At 39.3% G+C, this 23,328-nt stretch overlaps 1 protein-coding gene across 1 annotated transcript in view; it reads left to right on the top strand.

The window, feature by feature from the left end:
- Window positions 1-23,328, top strand: part of wdr25 (WD repeat domain 25) — a 113,782-nt gene that overhangs the window by 85,421 nt on the left and 5,033 nt on the right. Inside the window, exons 4-6 of the mRNA XM_043697404.1 lie at window positions 9,584-9,714; window positions 13,062-13,232; window positions 15,050-15,190. Coding sequence (XP_043553339.1) covers window positions 9,584-9,714; window positions 13,062-13,232; window positions 15,050-15,190 — 443 coding nt within the window. The remainder of the gene's footprint in view (window positions 1-9,583; window positions 9,715-13,061; window positions 13,233-15,049; window positions 15,191-23,328) is intronic.

Here is a 23,328-nt window from a genome sequence, read left to right as displayed (position 1 = left end):
TAAGATAGTGAAGGATGTGGTATAAATCCATCCGTACATGTTTTTCTATCCAATTCTATTGTTCTTTCAAGTTTGAAATTTCTGGTTTTCATGGTTGTGTCTTAAGCTTTGCATGCTTTAGCTGTGAAATACTAAAAATGTAATTATGGTTGAAAACCATATCTGCCCACAGGTTTAATCACTGGATATTTTCTTGGTTTTGGTGTGAAAGGATCAATTGAGTAATTTCTTGTAAAGATCTCTCTCCTTAGATTTCCTTCTCCAATTCACAGGGCTGTTTCTGCTATCATATACAATGGAGATGTAGTCTTTATGTAGTTTACATGTAATGATGGTATGAGCTTTCATTTACCCGAAGACCCAAGAGTTTAGTAATTAAAGATTTTTATTCTTATCATGATTTGGAGATGTGGGTGTTGGATTGGGATGTACAAAGTTAAACATCACACAACGCCAGGTTATAGTCCAACAGGTTTATTTGAAAGCACTAGCTTTCCAAGCGCTGCTCCTTTATCAGGTGAATGACGGAGCAGCGCTCCGAAAGCTAGTGCTACCAAATAAACCTGTTGGACTATACCTGGTGTTGTGTGATTTTTAACTTTATTCTTATCAGGTCTCTTTATTATGGGCAGCTTTACACAACTTTTTTTGGGTACTTGGGAAGGTAAAGGAGTGATCCAGGAAATTTTGGCAAGTTGGATACAGAACTGACTGAGTTGTGGGAAACAGAGGGTAATTGTTGAGGGGTGTTTTTTTTAACTGGAAGCCTGTCTCCAGTGGAGTTCCACTGGTAGTAATGTTGGGCTCTTGCAGTTTATGGTACAGTTGGTTCTGCTATAATGCACATTTCTTCAACACGAATTGGCTATGATGCAATTGAAGAATTTAGGCCATTATTTGTTGAACATGAACTTTCCTTGCCTGTATTGGCTAAAACGTGATTCTAGTCCCATTGGTTTAAATGGTGCAGCCATTACGTGATTTTCTTAGAACGTTGGATTGGACGGAAACGAAACTATCGCGTTATATCAGAACAGACTATATATATAAATGATTTAGACTTGAATGTAGCAGGGTTAATTAGTAACTTTGAGGATGATATGCAGATTGGTGCGGAGGAGAATAGCCTTAGATTACAGGACGATATAAACAGCCTGATCAGATGGGCTTATTGGTGGCAAATGGAACTTAATCCGGATAAGTTTGAGATGATGCACTTGGGTGGGATACGCAAGGCGAGGAACTGCATGATAAACATGAGCATCCTGGGAAGCACTGAGGAATCAGAGGGACCTTGGTGTACATGACCAGGGTTGCAGGACAGATAGATAAAGTAATTAAGAAGGCTTGTGGAATACTTGCCTTTATTAGCCTTTATTAGGAGTTTAAAAGTGCAGGGAGAAGATGCTGGAACTGTATAAGATGTTGGTTAGGCCACAGCTAGAGTATTGTGTGCAGTTCTAGAATCCACATTGAAGGAGGGATATGATTATACTGGAGAAGGTACAGATTTACCAAGATGCAGCCTGGGCTGGAGAGTTTTAAAGAGAGATTGGATAGATTGGGATTGTTTTCCTTGGAGCAGAGAAGACTGAATGGGAACTTGATTGAGGTATATAAGATTATGAGGTGCATAGACATTTTAGATGGGAAGAAACTTGTCTCCTTGGAGGAGTGATCAATGACAAGGTAACATAGATTTAAGGCAAGGGTCAGGAAGTTTAGTGGAGATAAGAGGAAAAGTTTCTCTTCGCCCAGAGCAGGTAATGGGAATCTGGAGGGAAAGGATGGTAGAAACAGCAACCTTGCCTCAGGTCATCCTTACCTACAGCCTATGAGATAGACAATATTGGGCGAGTCACATGAATACGTGCTGCACACACAGCGGGTGGTGTCCCCACGGATAATGGTGGTATCTGTGTGGACACACTGACACGTCTTGCAGTGGCTGACGTGACAGGGTTGTATGGTGTTGTGGTCAATCTTGTCTTGAAGGCTGGGCAATTTGCTGTGAATGATCATCTGTTTAAGGTTCAGTAGTTGTTTTAAGGTGAGAAGTGGAGACATAGGGAAGGTCTTGGTGAAATGCTCATCCTTATTGATAATATGTTGCAGGCTGCACAACAAGAATCTGATATGCCTTCTTCACTACCTTGTTTACCTGTGCTGACATCTTCAGGGATCTACGTCCAAAGTCCAAAGGTTAGATGGACTGGCCATGCTAAATTGCCTACAGTGTCCAGGGACGTATAGGCCAGATGGATTAACCATGGGAAATGCAGGGTTACAGGGATAGGGTGGGAGGTTGAGTCTGGGTCGGGTGCTTTTCAGAGAGTTGGTGTGTACTCGATGGGCCAAAAGGCCTGTTTGCGCACTGTAATTCTGTGAGCTTGTACATGAAGGTTCCTGTGTTCCTCAGTATTCCCTAGGAACCTTCTATTTGTTGTAATAATCCTTCCCTCACTAGACCTCCCAAAATACACCCTTTCGTTCTCCTTTGATTTATTGTGATGGTCCCAGCTGATGGTAATATTGGACAAGACAGTACTTTTGCAGTTTGTTTATTATGGAGGTCAGCCACTGAACGTATTTACGTGAAGTTGCCAGTATACTGAAGACCATAGAAACAAGAGTAGAGGCCATTCAGCCTCTCCACCCTGTCCCACCATTCAATGGGATCATAGCTGACCTGTAGCTTAACTCCATATACCTTGACACATATTTCGTAATACCTCTGCTTAATAAAAATTTATCTCACTGATTTAAAATTAACAATTGATCCAGCATCTATTGCCATTTGTGGAAGAGAGTTGTGGAATACATCTAACACCCTTTGTATGTAAAGGTACTTCCTAACATCTCACTGAACAATCTAGCTCTAATTCTCTGATTATTCATGGTTTCAGAGGACCCAGCCAGTGGAAATAGTTTATCTTTATCTACACAGTCATTTCCTATTAACATATTGAAGGCTTCAACACAGAGGTGCCCAGCTTTAACACCAAAGAAAAGAGCATAAGTTTATAATACAAAATGTCTTTTTTTAAAAAAGCTATATATTAGTCAGTTTGGAAAGATCATCTTGTAAACAGCAAAAACAAAGATTCTATTCTTTTTCTTCCAGTGGTGTCTTCTACAAACATGCAACCTTAATGGACGAGTTATCAATTATTTTCTGTACATGTACCAGATGTCATTCTCTCCTTTCTTGGGACATACAGACACAGGCTAGCTTACCAACTTCTCTGAATGAATTTCTTAGACTGCATTGAGAATGCTGAGCTACACATCTGGTAGGGACATTTTCTTCTGATGGGAATCTTCTTCTGGCCACTCTTTCTCTGGATCGTAAAGGTTCACCGTGGCAAACTCAGCAGTTGTCTCACCAGGTAGTTTGTGTAGTTACTTCACATAACTTGCATGATTTCTTGGAAATACTGTTTTGACTCAATGTTTACAAAAACATTTCTGATTCCTTTTTTAAAAAATCACATTCACAGAACTAAAAATCAAAAACGAATTTACCTCGACTTAAGAACCCAAGTTTCCAAAAAATAATATATTATGAACCTTCATCACACTGTGCCACAGGTAGCATTCTGAGAAACCTTCAGCTGGTTTGTCCCTTGCAACTTGCTCAATTTTGCCATTATTTTCTAAGTATTCAGTTGTCACATCTTTTGTAATAGTTTCTATCATTCCCCTGATCACTGATGACAAACTAACAGGTCTAGGGGTCTCTATTCTCCTTCATCCTCCATTCTTAAATCATGGGGTTAACTTTACAGTGTAATGCATTGCATTTTGTTAATATAATGTACAATATTTCATTTTAATTTTGGTTATTTTAATATGCAGACTTTATCTACACTCTACACTGCATCCTTTTGAAAGAAATGTATTTTTGTTAGCTCATTATGAGTTTATGGCATTTTTTTATTGATAAGAAAATACATTATAGTTTGAAGGTATGGGCCAGTTGCACAGCTGACTTGTAAAATGCCTTTTCATTACCTTTGTTGATTCTCATTTATTTTACCACAACTTGACTTGAGATCATTAGTCAGGCTCATTCTTGTCGAAGTGTGGTTATTTTAAGGAGCAGCATCAGGCAGTGAGTTTAAGCCAATGATGATAGTACTTAAAACAGAAATTACAAGAAGGACTGAAGTGTGGAAAAGTCTTGATTAAGTACCGTACGTGATCTTATTTGGATGCCATGATCATCGCTAAACTATATGGCATGGAGATAAGTGTCATTCAAATAGAAATTTATTTTGCTGCTTTGTGGCAAATTAAAATCAAGAAAGCCATTAAAAATAATGTTCTGTTTCTCATTATATCTAATTAATTTCTGTCACAACAGCTAACTGTTCCTGAGGAGGGTAGAATCAAACTTGGTGTTTCCTGATTCACTTGCTGGCTAAATTGGAATTGCTTATATTAGGATAAACTCAAGATCCTATGTTGCAAGTTCCCTGAATTTTAGAGTGAGACCTTCCACAAATCCTTTTGTTCAGCAGAGTGTTTGGGAGTTTTCATGCCATGTTTAATTTCTGTATTTCAAAAAAATGTAGTTTGGTTCTCTTCTAATCTGAAAATAAAAAGTCCCAGCACAATTAAACAATGCAAGTTGGAAGTCACGTCTACCTATGCTGATTCCTGTACAATAATTCTTGCCAACTAGAAAGTGTTCTTATCCAGATGAGGGGACAGGATCAGGACGGCTGTGTTGCCTCCATGACTGAATAGTAGTAGTCAATCCTTGCTTTCTAGGCTTGTATACAAAAGAAAATTAGACTGGGAGTGTCAGAGTAGTTGTTTTTAACCATCAGTGGAAGAAATACTTTCATTTGGTAGACAGTTGCTGCATTGGTTTATGTTACATTCTATATTATTACTATTCATACCAATGACCACCCTATTTATCCTTTTCACTAGAACACTGGTTCCAGATCAGTTCAGGTGGAGACTGTTCCAACGGTACAGATCCCCCCAGTTCCAAAACTGATGACAATGCCCCATGAAACGGAATTCCTCTTGCCCACACCAATCCCTTGGCCACGTGTTTACTTCCCTAACTTTCTTATCCCTCTGCCAATTGGCACGTGGCTCGGGCAGTAATCCGGAGATTATGACCCTTGAGGACTTGTACTTCAATTTCCTTCCTAGTGCTTGATAATCCCCAAACACATCCTCCACCGTAGCTTTGCTTATGTTGTTAGTCCCAACATGGACTACAACAATCCTAGTCATTTGGTAGTGCTGAACATGAGCCTTGTTGAGAGAAAGACACATTTTGACAAAACTTTTCATCTTGCAATCAACAGGAGAATTCACGAGGATATTACCTTAAGAGACAAATGAATAATTATACTGAATCAGAGGAGGCTGCTGATGGTTGCAAAGTTTATTCTGATTGGTAGAGGCATAGCCTTAGAGAATGACTGATAGTTAACTGCTAAGCTTTGTTTAAATTTTAAACCAGTTATCTTGATTGGTCAAAACACTGCCCTGAGATTTAAACCAGGGAACAGCTGTGACTTATTTTGTTGCATTCAATTACATACAGTGTGTGTACGTGTTTGTTGTGTCTGCAAAGAACAGAACCTTGTGTATGTAGCTTCCAGCACACACATATCTGCGTCACCCAATGTGCCCAATTGACAATCCTAAATTGGTTGTCAGCATACTACTTTGCATCCTCTGGATTATTCAGAAAATATTGTCCTTTATGGATTTGCACCTAATGTTGAATACTATGTTGCAAAAATTACAAGACCAAGTTTGGTTTGGTACAGTCAATATCTTGCTTGTTATGAACAACTGAAGGAGCATGCTATTTGAGAGGATCCACTTTGATGTATGGCCTACACATATGGCATTGCACTGGCATTAAAATTCATAAACTATATTATCATTTTAGCAGGCCATCTTTTTGGCTTGACATTTTTTGGCTTGTTAGTTATTACACCATCAGACAAAGCAGCTGGTTTCCCCTATTGCTCAAAACTTTAAGATACCTTGCCTTTGAGGGTAATGTGAAGTTGGCTGGACACTTTTCAAGAACAAAAGTAACTGCTTTGCAGCGATTCATGAGTTTGCACAGCGATAAATGATGTGATCAGGGTAGTCGGTATCCCACAAGATGGGTTTGATGTGTCATTTTTCACAATTATGCTTGCTCTTTGAAAACAAAGCTGGGACCTTAGTTACAAGGTCGGTCTTATAATATGGAACTACTGGAGTCCCCAATGTGTGCACTGACTAATGAAGGTATGTTTTTAGCAAATTGCAGTAGAAAACCACCCTTCTGATTTCTCAGCTGGACTATTAAGGAAAGGAAGCTAATTTGATTGTTGCATTTGTAAAGTAAATTTGAGTGCAGGGTGGAGAATCTTAAAACATGTAAGGTCATCATTATATCCAGCCATAGATTCATCCCATTTGCATATCTGAAATATGTAAGGTGTAAGAGGCTTGGTGTCATTCCATCAAAGACATGTCTCTCATAGTATCCCACAGAGATATTTGTAAGAGCTGGACCTACAGAGGATCCCATGGCAGCACTATCTTTTTTGGGCTTAGGTAATGGTATTCAAATTGAACCCAACTGTGTGAGTTGCTAAGTTCATAAATTTAATGAACATTTCTTGTTACAATGGTGGCAGATTCTGAATATCATGAAATGGTGCTGGAGTGCAGACTGTGACATTGTTCAACATTGTTGAATAGGCTAGCGCATGGATACTGCATTGTAAGTCTCGTATGGTCGTTGCAAATGTGATGTAATCCTTCACTGTGTAAGTGAAAATCTTGCTCACTACTGATTGTAGCATTTGGCCCAACCATTTCGACAGTTCATTTTATATAAAACCAGTCAGAGATAAGATAGAAGTAAAGGGACATCATAGAATCCTTACAGTGCTGAAAGAGGCCATTGAGTCTACACTCAACCTCCAAAGAGCATCCTATCCCGAGCCAGCCCTATCCCACTCCACCCTCAACCCTATCCTCATAACCCCTTACTTATCATGGCTAATCCACCCAATCTTCACATCTTTGGACTACGATCAGGAACTGAGCACCAGCGGAAACCCTCATAGATAAGGGAAGAACGCACAAACTCCACATTTTTTTTCAAGACTAGGGAGCATATTTTTAAGGTGAGAGAAGAAAGATTTAAAAAAGACATGAGTGGCAATTTTTTTACACAGTCCAAATATGTGCAGGTTAGGTGAATTGGCTATGCCAAATTGCCCCATCGTATTAGGTCAATTAGTCAGAGGGAAATAGGTCTGGATGGATTACTCTTCAGAGGGTCAGTGTGGACTGGTTGGGCTGAAGGGCCTGTTTCCACACTGTAGGTAATGTAAAAACTCCTTTCCTACTCTATTTCCTTCTAATCACTGATGAATCCTCTTCCTGAGATTTGGAAAAATATCCAGGTGTCACTTTTCCCCCCCCCTTTGTCTTGAGTATGAATGCAGCCACTTACTGGGACACAGCTCCAGTACTGCATGCTTCACATGGTGAGCTTCTTTTCTTTATGGACATCTGACAGTGATTAACTGCAGTTATAATTCTTACTTTTTTTTCAGCATAGATTGATGCTGGCTGCCAAGTGTGTCTGGTTTCCTATATCAAAAAGGCTATCCAGTGACAACAATTTCTCATTAGTATATCCCAACAGAATCTACATAATTTATTTAATTTTTTTCTTCCAGAACTGCAGGTCCTTATTACATTCCTTCACATATTTCACTGTGAATGCATAGTTGTGTTTCAAATCCCATTGAGTACTTCGTCTGTGCAATTTATATATTTTCCGGGCAACTTTTAAATTTCTGTCAAAATATTAACTGCTTTAGTTTGTATATAGTGGCATTAAAAGCAATTTGTATAATGACTAATTGTTTGTATTTAAATATCCATGCTAAATTCCACCTGAGTTCCCCAGTAGCCAAGACCTTGATGTCTTTAGAAATGACAGTATTTTTAAGTGTTATTCAATGAACACACCAGTTGATAATATACAGAGTTTAGAAATTTATCACAAGCAATTCAATTCCACAAAGCTTCACACATAATTACTATTATGGGAGCCACAATAGAATGTATTGGGAGACATTTGTGTTTTGACTATTGCGGTCTGAAATCCACATTTGGAATTTGCAGCATGAGCTATCAGAGTAGAAGTTGGGCTGATTTTATTTTAGTTTCCTTCTCCACTTTGAGAACACTGTTCTTTTCTACTCTTGCTGCCACCCAGTTGAGATTAGTTAAATACGAAGTAAATATGAAATAGCAGCAAACCCAAATTGTTTTGCTTAGTGTAAAAACAGTGAGTTTTTACTTTTGTGCTTTTTAAACTCATGGACTAAAATGAGAAAGAACTGTTTTAAAATAAGTGTTTAAGGATCGCTGCATGTTTAGAAAAGCAAGTAAGCTGAGACACTCAGGCAAGCATCACGTATACAGTGATTTGAACAAGCATTAATTGACATTTGGGTTGTGATGTGAACCCAAGGGATTTTGTGTACAGATGTAACTGGGTGGCAACAAGAAGTTGATTGATTGCTTTATGGACCAGTGCCCATTTTGCGATGACAAAAGTCTTTTAGCCTGCCAACAACAGTGTGATTGATTCTCAGGGAACTGAACGTCTTGGGACTGGGAACAAGATAGAAGTGTTTGATCTCCACAAGCACAGAAGTTGTATTTCTCTTCTTTGTAATCAAAACCAATTTTAAACCTGAAGAAAATTAGTTAATCTTTCCTTCACCAGTTGTTGTAAGCTGTGACTCTTCATTGACAAGTCAGAGACTTTCTTTTTATATTTAACCTATTTTTCTAATCAACAACTCAAAGATATTATTACACCCCTCTGGAGCACGTGGGACTTGAACCTGGGCCTCCTGGCCACTACCAGTATTTGCAATAAGGGACCACTACCACTTTTATAAGTGAACCAGTTATGTTGTGTCTCTTGTAAAACAATTTCTGGAATGAAAAACATGACTGAAAAGCAGACTTCTGACCAGGAATTCTAAGGATCATCACAACAAACCAGGAAGAGGAACCACTGAATTGCCTCCCAGTTTTCTTCAGCCTATAATCTACTTTTCCCTATTTTTTGGTGTGTAAGTGTGAGTTTGTAAGCGGATTAGCGTTTTAGTTTATTCTGTTATATGTTGATGATTTATAACAGTTTGCCTGTAGCTAGAATCTAATTACTTATGATAAATAGTAATTCTTAGGAAGTTCAGAAACCTGGTGGTGCTGTTTACCAAACTGGGTCTGAAGATCAGGTAAATTGGGAAATTTTGTATACAAAAGTTGAAATCAACTTTTACAATGACCTCAGATATATTCCCATCTACCCTAATGAGTCTTGTACTATGTTGCAGTCACCTGTAAAACCTGAGGTGAAGCCTCAAATGTACTTAAATCTCTGCATTAAATGGAATATCCAGTTATGTTACTTTTGTGTTTTCCAGCTGATGCATCTGGAGCATTAAACCATAGAGGATTTTTAACACTTCAATTTGCAATTAATAAAGTTTCATTTTTATTAATATAGCTAAACAAATCATCAGTGTTCGTAATGAATGTCAAGTCACTTGTTTAGCTTTCAATCCTGAGAACCAAAATATCTTCTTGAGTGGAGGATTCAGCTCAACAGTGAGAGCATGGGATATAAGAACTTGTAAGGTACTGTAATACTTTACCATGTAATGCACACTTTTGATCTGAAGTAAAGTAATTTATAGCAACTAAGATGAAATGTGATTTAATATTCCTTTTGCATAGCAATATAATCTGGTTGTCCTGCTATAGGAAGGATGTAATTAAATTGGAAAGGGTACAGAAAAAATCACAAGGGTGTTACTTGTTCTGGAGAATATAGAAAGCATTTACAAAGATGTTAAAGGCAGAGGCTGTCGAACTTTGTTTTTCTTGGAGTGAAAGAGGTTGAGGTTTTAAACCTTATAGAGGTTTATAAAACTATGAAGGATATAGATAAGTTGAATAGCAAAGATGTTTTCCTTAGGGTAGGGGAGTTCAAAAGAAGAGGGCATAGATTTAAGGTGAGAGGGGAACGATTTAAAAGGGATCCGAGGGACAACTTTTGTCACAGAGATGTCCATTTATGGAATGAACTGCCAAAGGAAGTGTTAGATGCAGATATGGTCATAACATTTGAAAGACATTTGGACAGGTACATGAATAGGAAGGATTCAGAGGGATATGGCTCAAATGCAGGCAAATGGGACTAGTTAGTTTGGAATACCTGGTAGTTGAACCAAGGGATGTGTTTCAATGCCATATGATCTATGACTATGGCTTTGATGAAATTACCACAGTACAATTTTAGCTGACAAAATTGAATTAACTAACATTTTCTGACTTTTTTCCAATTACATGCTCATGATTTGATTCCATATCTAATTTGCTTCACTAGTTCAGCAAAATACACTTGACCTTTTGGAAGCTGGCTTCAGATCCGGATTGATGTGATGAACAGCTTCCGCCAGCTTTAAATATTGATGTTGGGCACAGAACCAATGCTCCTAATACAGACCTAAATGAGCAAATTTGCTCAGGATGATTAAATGGGGAATGGTAATTGGAGGCGGAGGACATTTAGGAATGAACTTCTATTATTGAGATTAGTGGTGAAAAATAAAGTGGCTTTAAATCATATTTGCTACACTTGAGATTGTCGACAAGCAGACAAAACGCAGCCAGAAACCCTAACCACCTTACCATATATCAAAGAAGTTTCAGAAATGACAGCCAGACTACTGAGACCCCTCGGAATCCTAGTAGCACACAAACCCACCAACACTCTCAAACAAAAACTAACAAACTTAAAAGACCCAGTACAACCCATGGACAAAACCAACGTCATCTATAAAATTCCATGCAAGGACTGCCACAAACACTACGTAGGACAAACAGGAAGAAAGTTAGCCACCAGGATACACGAACACCAGCTAGCCACAAAAAGACACGACCCCCTCTCCCTCATAGCTCTACACACGGATGAAAAAAACCACCATTTCGACTGGGATAACACATCTATCCTGGAACAGGCTAAGCAAAGACATGCCAGAGAATTCCTAGAGGCCTGGCACTCCAACCACAACACCATAAACAAGCACATAGATCTAGATGCCATCTATCAACCCCTCAGAAAACGAACAGGAAATGACATTACCACAAACCCCAGGAACCCCATCCAGGAGAAAGATATAAATAGAAAGCAGGAGACAACAGCTTTGCTTCACTTGAAGATCGCCACTGATGATGTTACCTAGCCAGGTAATGAAACATCTGGATGTCAAACCTACAGCTCAGAGAGCAAACCTACACCCTAAACCTGGACATCAATAAGATGTCATATATCTAGAATGCCCATCACAGTCCAAAATTTGATGTCTTATAACCGATAGGCTCAAAAGTAATAATCTGAAAACAACAAGCCATAACTGAATAACTTGAAGTTATTGGGGACTGCAAATACTGGAAAGTCAGTCAATATAGGGTGGAGCAGGTCTTGATGAAGGGTTCCTATCTGAAATGTTGACTCTCCTGCTCCTCTGATGCTGCTTGACTTACTGTGCTTTTTCCAGCTCCATAACTAAACAACTTCCAATGCTCTTAGTCATTAATGACTGAACCTTGTCTATTAGCTGACAATTTCAAAACAGACTTCCCTGAACTGCACTGGTTAGCTTCAACTTGACCGCAGGTTTTCCCATGTACGGTTCTTCTCCACAGAGTTAACTTTGTGACTTAAGCAATTGGGCCAAGGATAAACAAAGTTCTACCTGAGCAGCTTTCCTCAAGACACCCAAAAGGAAAAAGGTCAGGAAGATGCATACATTTTCCTTGTTGTATAATGATACAATCATCAGCATTTGTTTTAATTCTCTCACTATTAACCAGCAGCTAATCATGAATAACCAAAGAGCCATTGGATTAGATTACCTACAGTGTGGAAACAGGCCCTTCGGCCCAACAAGTCCACACTGACCCTCCGAAGAGCACCCACCCAGACCCACTCCCCAACATCTAACACTACAGCCAATTTAGCATGGCTAATTCACCGAACCTGCACATTTTTGGATTGTGGGAGGAAACCGGAGCACCCGGAAGAAACCCACGCAGACACGGGGAGAATGTGCAAAATCCACACAGATAGTCAAATGAGGCAGGAATTGAACCCGGGTCTCTGGCACTGTGAGGCAGCAGTGCTAACCACTGTGCCAACGTGCAGCCCATTAATTAAAAAAAAAATCAGGATGAAAAGTTTGCATTCCATCTCTGCTGTTTTTTGGCTGTTGGTACTGCCACTGGAACCTAGTTGGAAGTTTTGGTGACATTCTCCTTATTCTGGACTGAATACTGAAGATACTCAACATGAGTTGTGAAATGCAACATGAAGGGGCTCAGAATTTTGATTTCATTGCACTCGAATTGTTTCAATATAGTATTAAAGACCAAAGAAACTGTGTTACTGTTAACCAATAAGCAGAACTGTGTTTATTGAATTAAATGCAAAACTGTCTAACATTGCAGGCTGATTTTACAATTTAACTTTGTAACTTACAATCTTTAAAATTCATGCTTCTATGATATCAACCATCCTTGATTATCCATCAAGGATAAGGGCAACCGACACATGGGAACTCCAATGTCACGTTTAGTTAGCACATGACCTTGTCAAAAATATATTTGAATTCCTTCCTTGTTGCTGGGCCAAAGACCTGGAACTCCAACCCTTACGACATTGTGGGAGCACCTTTACCACATCAACTGTTGTACTTTAAGAAGCTGCATTGACTTCATCTTTTCAAAGGCTTTTTGCCAATAATGCCTACATCTCATGAATAAATTGAAAGAAAAGCTATCCTCAGTTTTGGAAAGCATGCCATTCTACAATCACTAGTTTTTTGATCACTAGAAAGAAAAGTAATATTTTACCAGAATGTTCTTTTTGGGGTTAAGGAAAATAGATATGCCATGTAAATTGTATTCATTATTTTTTCTAGGTGGTGAACGAATACAGTGCTGGAATACAGCAAACACTTGACATTCTTTTTCTTCCGGGTGGAAAAGAATTTCTTACCAGCACAGATGCTGTAAGCAGAGACTCAGCAGATCGTACAATCATTGCCTGGGATTTCAAGACTTCTGCAAAGATATCTAATCAAATATTCCATGTAAGCTTAACAGATGTGCGTTTTCATTTCTGTATTGAGATCATCCATGTCATACATTTTCTGTGAAGTCACACTGCAGAGGTTCTGTGGAGTCGGATGTAACAATGCAATTAAGCTGTTGTGCTTTAATTGCCTAATTAATTATAGCAACCACTATTTGAACTGCAGTAAAATGTTTCCAGTTGACTTTTAGTCTTTTGATCAGATTTGAAGTATTATTGCAAATCATAAGATACCTGAAGAGAGAGGTCACTTACCAGGAAGCAGATATTTAAAGTAATTAATAGAAGAATTAGAGGGGTGGAGGAGGGGTGATTAAGTAATAAACTTTTGAATTGATGGGTTTGGGATGGGAGGGTGCAGTTAAGTACTTTTTTAACCAAAGTTCAGTGGACATGTGGAACTCACTGCCTGGAGAGGTAGTTAAGGCAAAAACCCCTCATTGTATTTTTTGCTTAACACAATTTCATATGCTCTTGAAATGCTGTAACCTGCAGGTCTATAGACCAAAGTCTGTAAAGTGAAACTAGGTTAAGCAGCTCTTTCATTTGTCACAGACAAGATGGCTAAGTGGCCTCTTTCTCTGCCATAAATTCTTCTTTTTCAATGCAAGGCTTTACAACCTAAAGTATTGGCCAAGATAACAGAGTATTTAATGTACTCACTATTATTAATGTATAAATGGCACACAACTTGTGTTAGGGAAGAGCAAGCCTGTGAATTATGAATCATAACAAATTACAGTTTATGTCATTGCACTGTTAGCCTTGCAAAAATGGCGGATTGTCCTCAAGATCTTTGAATGTTGTTGAACTGCTGCATTTGCACATTATTTGTTGATTAAACAGTTGTCATAGAAGGTTGAGGCTGCACCTCAAAGTGTTAGCACCTTTCTAATATCCAGATGTATGTTCCTGCAACGCCAGACAAACCTTGCTGCCCAAAAAGAAACTGTGAAGTCTCATTCATGCAGATTGAAAATTGCTATTTATGACAATTCTAAAATGTAAAACTTGAACTTCTTTATTTCCTTTCCTTTCAGTATCCTTCTCCACAAAATCTATTTTTTCCCTGTTCCTTTTTGTACTGATTTGGTCTTAATTCACACCTTTTCTACCGGTTGTCTCTCTGTTTCTTCCTCAAACTTTAATTCTGGTGAAGAAGATAAACTGTTCCTTCTGCCATTTATTAAGATTCCAGGTTCTTGGTTGCCCTTGTTGTGTCATTATTAATGCACATTTTCAGCAGCTTGCAGGAGAAAGAGTTTTAAAGCTGAAGGGTGAGGAAAGATCAACACATTGAGGTTTCAAACTCCAGCAAAACCTGGGCCGATATTTAGCATGGATTATTCATATCAAGTATGGCAATTGCTGAAAGTAAATGATGCATTCTTGCTGTCTGCATTGTGAAATGATAATTACATCTTTGCAGTATTTAGTAATTGAAACTGACAGAAAATGATTTTTCCATAATGCATTACAAAATAACTTGTGCAGATTTGCACAGCTGAAAGGTACATTTTTGAATTTGGATCAGTTCATTACTTAAGATACGATAAATGTAATGCCAAAATATATTTTCATATGTAATTTTTCAGCCTAGACTAAGCTCATTTGTCAGTATGGGAAAATGCTAGTGAGAGTTTTTAAGGGATTTCAATTACATACCAAAGATTCATTTCTCTAATATTGACTAAATTACGAAGAGTCTGAAAAAAATAGAAATTGTTGTATTTCTTTAGCTGCTAAAACTGTTCAATTTTATTATGGACCCACAAAAAATGTAATAGAATTTTAAAATTCCATCCTTTCCGATAGGAAAGATATACCATTCCATGCCTGGCTGTTCATCCCAAAGAACCCGTCTTTGCTGCTCAAACCAATGGCAACTATATGGTGTTATTTTCTACCCAGCGACCATACAGGATGAACAAAAGGAAACGATATGAAGGGCATAAGGTATTTTAATGGATGGTTTTGACATTGGAGTAGACAAAAACTATTGTTCTTGTTTAGCATATGCCTATTTTATAATTTGTCAAAAAATCCAAAACATTACTTGGGAGCTCAGATTTAACACACCATTTTACAGTTAGATAACATAGAGATTGTTTACTAAACAATTTTTACATCTGACAGATCTTCAACTATATCTACAAAAGCAGAATACATATTAAATGGATATTTGCATCTGTCTTAACGGCCGAAGGAGTAAAAGAAAATTCTGAAAATTTTAAGAAATCAAGTGTCAAATAAAAAATATAAATTTAAATATATCAGGTATTAGTATAGATTACAGAAGTATTCCCATTGATTTGGCAAGTTGAATTTTGGAATTTATTGTTAAAGGAATAGAGTATAAAATGTGGGAAGTATTGCTGCAATTGTGCAAGGCATTAGTGAAACTTCACCTAGAATATTGGTCCCCTTACTTTAGGAGAGCTGTGGTTGCATTGGAGATGGTTCAGGGGAGATTGACTTCATTGATTCCAGAGATGAGGGTTTTTCTTTTGGAGAGAGATTGAGCAATTTAAGCCCATACTCTCTGGAATTTCGAAGAATGAGAGGAGATGTATTGAGGTTTATAAGATGCTAAAGGGGATTGACAAAGTCAATATAGAAAGGATGATTCCTCATGTGGTACAAACTTAGTTAGAGGCAAAAAAAACTGCAGATGCTGAAATCCAAAGTAGGCATGCAGGAGGCTGCAAGAACAAAGCAGGCCAGGCCGCATCAGGAAGTGGAGAAGTCAGTGTTTCGGGTGTAAACCTTCTTCTGGACTGGGGGAGGGTGTAACGGAGCTGCAGATAAAGGAGGTTGGGGGACAGTTTTAGGTAGGGAGAGGCGCCGAGTGGTGAGGTAGGAATAAGTGAGCATAGATAGAAAGTACAACCTTGTTGGTCGATGTGAGGAATGAATCCAGTTAGTAGCTGGAGGAAGGGACAGTCAGAGGAGTGAGAGGGAGGGGGAGGGGCTGGAAAGGGAATAGGGGGATGGGAAAAGAAGTTATTTGAAACTGGAGATCTCAATGTTGAGTCCCCCGGGCTGTAGGCTGCCCCATGCAGAAGATAAGGCATTGTTCCTCCAATTTGTGATCTGATTCGCTGTGGCAGTGGAGGACGATGAGGATGGTCATGTCAGAATGGGAAGCGGAATGAGCGGTGACTGGGAAGTCAGGTCAGACCCTGCGGGCCGGGCTGAGATGCTCAGTAAAACGTGCCCTGAGTTTTACACAGGGTGTTGGAGTGGAGGTGACAGCGATGCATGGAGAGGAAGCACAAACCAAGGATTTGCGAAGGGAACGGTCCTTGTGAAAGGCAGAGAGGAGTGGGGGCAATCTAGAATTATGGGTACAGTTTTAAGATGAGTTGTGTGGAATTCACTACTCTACTGTGTGGTAGGTGCCAGGGCATTGTGTAAATTTAATGAGGAGATAGATTTTTATTTAAAAATGCAAAAGTCCTTTGCCTTGATAGCCCACAGCCAAAAGCTTTAAAAGAGGTGGGCCAATTTATTGTACACAATTTATTGTGTCAGGAAGGACATACTGGCCTTGGAGTGTATTTAGAGGAGGTTCATGCAAATGGTCCCAGGAATGAAAAGCTTAACCTATGAGTTACGTTTGAGGACTCTGGGTCTATATGGAGTTTAGAAGGATAAGGGAGGGGATCTAATTGAAACATACAAAATACTGAATGGCCTGGACAGTGTAGATATTGGGAAGATGTTTCCATTGATAGACGAGACTAGGACCTGAGGGCATTGCCTTAGAGTAAAGGGAAGACCTTTTAGAATGGAAATAAGGAGAAATGTTTTTAGCCAGAGAGTGGTGAATCTATGGAATTCATTGTCACAGAAGGCTGTGGATGCCAGATCATTGAGCATATTCAAGACTGAGGTCGATAGGTGCTGGAGTATCAAGGGAGAGAGTGGAAGTATGGGGATGAGAAACTTGTCAGCCATGACTGAACAGAGGAGCAAACTCAATGGGCTGAATGACCTAATTTCTTCCCCTAGGTCTTATGGTCTTATTTGATATTGATCTTTCAAAATTCCCTAGATTCTGTAATTGCACCCATGGATTTGGAAAGTAACAAAGGTAACCCTATCACTCAAAAAAAGGAGGAAAGCAGAGAGCACAAAATTATAAGCCACTTACTATAATATCAGTGGTAGTACGCAAAATGCTGGAATCTGTTTTTAGAAACATTGTAACTGCTCTATTTGGCCAACCTTGTTATGATTCTCAGAGTCAGCATTAATTTATGAAATGAAGATAATATTTAACAAATTTGAGGATGAAATTTGTGGAGGAGGTAAGGGGGAACCAATGTTATAAATATAATGTATTTGGCTTTTCAAATTGCAACCATTAAGGTGCTTCATGTTATTCTAAGAAAGTGTGGCTCATGCGATTGACAATTTGTTCGCGTAGATTGAAGATCGGAAGAATCTTCAGAAAGAAACAGAGTGCAGGAATAAGTAAGTCACTTTTGATTAGTAGCTATAATGAATAGGCTACCACAAGCATCAGTATTTGGGTCTCAGCCATTCACAATCTAAATAAGTGTCGTGGATGAGGGGCCAACTGTAATGTATTGATAATTATACGTTAAGTTGAAAATAGTCTATGAGGAGGACTCTAAGCGTCAGAAAAAGGATTTTAGACAGGTTAAATGGTTATCATGTGGGGAGCTATGAGTTATCCACTTTGGTCGGTCAGATAGAAAAGCAGAATGTTTTACAGAGTGAGAGATGGGAAACATTGATATCTCAGAGGGATCCAGATGGATGTGCTTGACATGAATCATAAAGTTAAAATGCAGGTAGAGCATTCAAACAGAATAGTAAACAGTATATTAGCTTTTCTTACAAAACGATTGAGATTTTTTCATTTATTCATCGCATGCGGCTGTCAGTTGGTAGGCAATTTATTGCCCATCTGTATTTTCTTGGGAAGTATATTCAGTTGTATGTAATCTTTGTGACATATATCTCGAATTTTGAAGACAATTTTATTCTTCACCTAAGCAAAGTTACAATTACCTTAGATCAGAGATTTTCAAAAAGTGTGTCATGACTGCCAGAGTCTGGTAAGGGAATGAAAATTTGGGGTTGCAAAATCTGAGGCTATAATAATAACTGTACAGCATTGGGCAACATTGATTGAACTACAACTTTCTGGTGTGCTGTGTGGCAAAACTCTGGCTGGTTATCGCGAGATCCACTGGAATTTCAATCAGCAATAATTAACATGTGGCACTTGGGAGAGAGATCCTTTCCCAGTTCTCATAATCACCACTCCCCCACCATCTCTCAAAACTCTGATATGGTGCTAATGCAAAAGCTCTGAAATGCAATCACAATGGAAAAATAGTTTTGGAAGCACTGATTTAAAAGGAATGCAGCAAAGATTCACCAGACTGATAACGGGATGAAGTTTGTAAAATGAGGATTGATGCAGTAGATTAGGTTGATTTTCTCTGGAGTTTTGAAGAATACGATATAATCTTATAGAAACATATAAAATGTTTAAGAGCTTGACAAGATAGATGCTGAGAGAATATTTCCATTAGGATGTTGAGTCTAGAATTAAGAGTCTCAGATAGGAGTTTAGCGATTTACAATATTCTTTTATTGTCACGTGCACTCCATTATAGGAGTACAGTGAAAAGCTTTTACAATGTCTGCCTTGTTATGCCAACATCTCCGATACAAGTATCTGTATACAAATACAGCAGAGGAATAAAAGTAGTTGCATTATTTACAGAGTTGAAAAATAAGTTAAAAATAAGACATCATTAAAGGGTTGACATTACAATAACGTAGGAAATTTCTAATAGACATTAGTATAGCAGCTCAGTGCAGGGCCAGCACACGTGGTCTGACCGCCTGCACCAGAACCCAGTCCAACAGCCGTCCCTGCTCCTCCCAAAGCCCTAGAACACTCCATACCAACATTCAGCTATTCCAGGTAAATTCCAGGACTCCCTCCCCTGCGCCCTTCTCTGCCTGGGACTCAATCCTCCGTGGTGCTGCAGGACTTCTTCCCCACACGCTGTTCCGGGGCTTGCAGCCCACGTGCTGAACTAGAGCTTTCTGTACGCACTGTACCAGGGCTCACTGCATGCACTTGACCAGGGCTCGCTGTTTGCCCTGTTCTGGGGCTCATAGCCCTTGTGGTATTCAGGGGCTCACAGCTCATGCGCTGCTCCAGGGCTCAGTGCTTACTGGCAGTCCTTATATATGTCCATACCTCAAAGGATGGCCTCCAGACCTTCAGCTTCTTCCTCTCTAGTTGCCCTCCACTAATAGGTAGGCCACATGTTACACTGCATCTTATTCAGAACACTTGGTGCTGTCAGGTAGTTCTGCTAGCTTTTAACTCTCTTAAAGGTACAGTGCGCCCACATATTCATGACACATCCCCTCTTAAAAAGAAATGAACCATCATAATGAAAAAATGGCTTTTTTCTTTTTTTAAACACATTACCCTTTATACAGATAACTTTAATCTAAGTTCACCTTAACTTCTTCCCATATACCTGTGTATATATAACATGTCCCAAGAACATCACCTCTGCTTTCGTGAATTCAGTGTTATTTAAATTTATCACCAGTTTTGCTTCTCATAGTCGTTCAAAGAGCTCTGCCAACTGTACCATGTGATCTTTCCAGGACTTACTAAAGATCACTACATCGTCCAAATAGACTGCACAGTTTATTAACCCAGCCACAACTCTGTTCATGAGTCTTTGGAATGTGGCAGGTGCGTTCTTCATTCCAAAGGGCATCATTTTAATCTGATATAGCCCATTTGGAGTTACAAATGCAGAAATTTCTTTCGCCATCTCTAATAAAGGTACCTGCCAGTAACCACGCAAACGGCATTGTCCTTTTGATAATCCATGCAGAATCATTGAATCCCATCCGGTTTGGGAACTAGGATGATCGTTCTGGCTTGGTTCGATGATGTCCTCGTCAAACATGGCCTCCACCTCCATCTGGACCTGTCTGGCTTTGAAAGGATTAAGCAGATAGGGGTACTGTTTTATCGGAGCAGTATTCCCTACGTCTACTTTATGTACAATAACATTAGTCCTCCCCATCTGTTTCTTACATACGTCCTTATACTAATGTAACAAATCTTCAAACTGCGTTCTATGCTCCTGAGACAGATAGCTTACTAACCTATACCACTCCTCAAGGACTTGTTCATTTTTTTAATCACTTCATTCTATGTTATGCTCTCATTAGGTGCTGTTTAGCTAACTCACCTACTTGATTTAGTCTCTCCCTCACCTCTGATACAAAATCTAAGTGTGAGATCTCCGACTTTGGGCCTGTCAATTTTTCTTTGATTAATTTCAAAGGGCCTCTCAGTTCATGACCGAAAGGGAGTGAACTGCGTCAATCAATTTGGGGGGTCACTAATGGCAGAAAATACGAATGGGATACCTTTATCCCAATAATTCGGGTAATCCTGACAGAATGCTCTCAACATAGTCTTCAAGGTTTGATGCCAGCTTTCTAAAGCTCCCTGGGATTCAGGATGATATACAATGGATTTAAAGTGCTGTATACCTAAGCTATCCATAACCTCCTTAAACAGCCTAGCAGTAAAATTTGACCCTTGGTCCAACTGAATCTCTCTGGGTAGCCCATACCGTGTGAAGAAAGCTACTAACTCCTCTATCACCTTTTTTGCCTTGATACTCCGTAATGGAATTGCCTCCAGAAATCTGCTGGACACATCCATTATGGTTAACTAGTACTGGTTCCCACTTATAGTTTTTGGGAGGGAACCGACACAATCAATTATAACCCGCGTGAAAGGTTCATCAGATGTGGGAATTGGCAACAAAGGTGATGGTTTTATTACTGCCTGTGGCTTACCTACCATTTGGTATGTATGACATGTATGGCAAAAGGTAACCACATCCTTGTGCATTCCACGCCAATTAAATGTTTTTGTACCGTAGCCTGAGTCTTTCGTACCCCTAGGTGACCTCATACAGGTAGTCCATGTGCTACCCATAACACTTCCTGTCTGTATGCTACCAACAACATAATCTGGTGTACTTCAGCCCGTTTCTCCTCTGCACTAACCTGCCATGGTCTCCATTTCTGCCGTAGGATTCAATTTTTCAGATAATAACCCTCCAGAATATTCTCTGCCTCCTTTTCAGAATATGCATCTACATACATATCTGATATCATCTTGTCTTGCTGTTGCAAGTCTCTTAGTCTTTCAGGACCAAACACTTCTGTCTGACCCTCTGCCTCTTCAGGTTTTTCTGCACTATTACGTCAAACAGGGTATCCACTAACTGAACCTCGACGCTTTCACCTTTCTCTTTTCGCCTCGTGCTGTAACTTATGATAATGGGATCTTGTTACCACACAATCTTGGAAAATACCAGAATATTTCTGTTTTATCTCCACTGTTTATTGGTCTTCCTTGGGGTTCTCCACAACAAGGGGTGTCACTCCTACTTTGGATCCTGCCAAATCATTCCCAAGAACAAACTGAATTCCTGGAACTGACACTCTGTCAATCACTTCCACTTTAACTTCCCCAGTCTTGAGCTGGCAATCCAACCTGATCTTACATAGGGGAATGCTAAATTTCTGTCCATCTATTCCACGAATTACTGCACTCTCGGGTAACTGATCAGAAAGACTATATATTCACTAATCCCTTACTATCAGTTACTGGTTAGATCCTGTATCTCTCAAAAGTATAACTTCTTGTCCTTCTGCCCCTGTTCTTTCTGAGTAAACTTTACTCACAGAGGAAAATTCTTTGTGGAGGTCAGGTACTAATTCCATACCCAGCCCCTGCCTAGGCTGTGCACTCTCCTGCAACTCCATGACTCTTCTTGGGGTCTCCTTTACTACCTTCACTAATGCCAGTGGCTTAGCTTCTTTTACCACATGTTTTCCCACAGTGCCTTTCTTTAACCTTCAGCACTGTGACTTTACGTGTCCCACTTTCTGGCAGTGAAGGCACTTTTTCCCAGTGCCCTTCTGTACCCACCAGCACAGTAATTTTCCGTGTCGCACTCCATTACAGTGAAAACACATGAGGCCTTTCACCTCCTGTCCACCCTCTTGGCTTCTTTTTTATCCTGTGGTAAATTCTTACCAGTGCACTTTACTCTTGGTTTTGTAGTGTAGGATCTCCCCTTCTCCCAACTTCCATCCCCCACAGGACGAAATTCTGGCCGGACGCTTGTCTTATGCACCAACATGTACTCATCTGCCAATTCTGCTGTCCTTCTCACTTCCTGAACTTTCTTTTCCTCCATGTGAATTCTTACCATTTCTGGAAGTGAGTTTTTAATCTCCTCCAGCAGAATAATCTCTCTTAGAGCCTCAAAGGTCCTATCTATTTTCATAACACGCACCCATTAATCAAAATGACTATGTTTAATTCTTTCAAACTCAACATAAGTCTGACTTGGTTCCTTCTTTGTGTTTCTGCACCACTGTCTTACTGATTCTGGTACCAATTCATAAGCACTTAAAATAGCCTGTTTAACCTCTTCATAATCTCTTGACACCTCATCTGACATTGCGGCAAATACCTCACTTGCTCTGCCTACCAGTTTAGTCTGAACTGGTATTACTCATAAATCCTTGAACCACTCCATCTGCCTAACCAATTTTTCAAATGAAATAAAGAAGGCTTCAACATCTTTTTCATCAAAATGTGGCAGAGTTTTGACATATTTATATATATATCCACTACCTTTTCTCTTAATTTCCACCCTGTTAATCTAATTTTGCTGACTAAGTTCAAATTCTCTTTCTCTTTCTCTCTCCCTTTCTTCTGCCTCTCTTTGCTCAGCTAAGAACCTCTGTCTCTCTTTTTTCTGTCGCTCTTTCTTCTCTCTCTCTTTCTGTTTCCGTTTGTTTATCTTCTAACTCCATTTTCCTCAATTGTGATTGATGTTTTTCTACCTCTACTGCACTTGTCTGTTTTTCTGACACACCTTAGTGTTTGAGTAAATTCCTTACAATTTCAGCTTTACTTTTGTCCTTGGTGAAACCCAAATCTAACGTATTTGCTAATTCTAAAAGTATGGCCTTTT

The sequence above is a fragment of the Chiloscyllium plagiosum genome, chromosome 10 (genome assembly GCF_004010195.1).
Source record: "Chiloscyllium plagiosum isolate BGI_BamShark_2017 chromosome 10, ASM401019v2, whole genome shotgun sequence".
NCBI classification, from domain to species: domain Eukaryota; kingdom Metazoa; phylum Chordata; class Chondrichthyes; order Orectolobiformes; family Hemiscylliidae; genus Chiloscyllium; species Chiloscyllium plagiosum.
The sequence above is the reverse complement of the archived record's forward strand: the minus strand, read 5'-3'. Positions and strand labels throughout refer to the sequence as shown.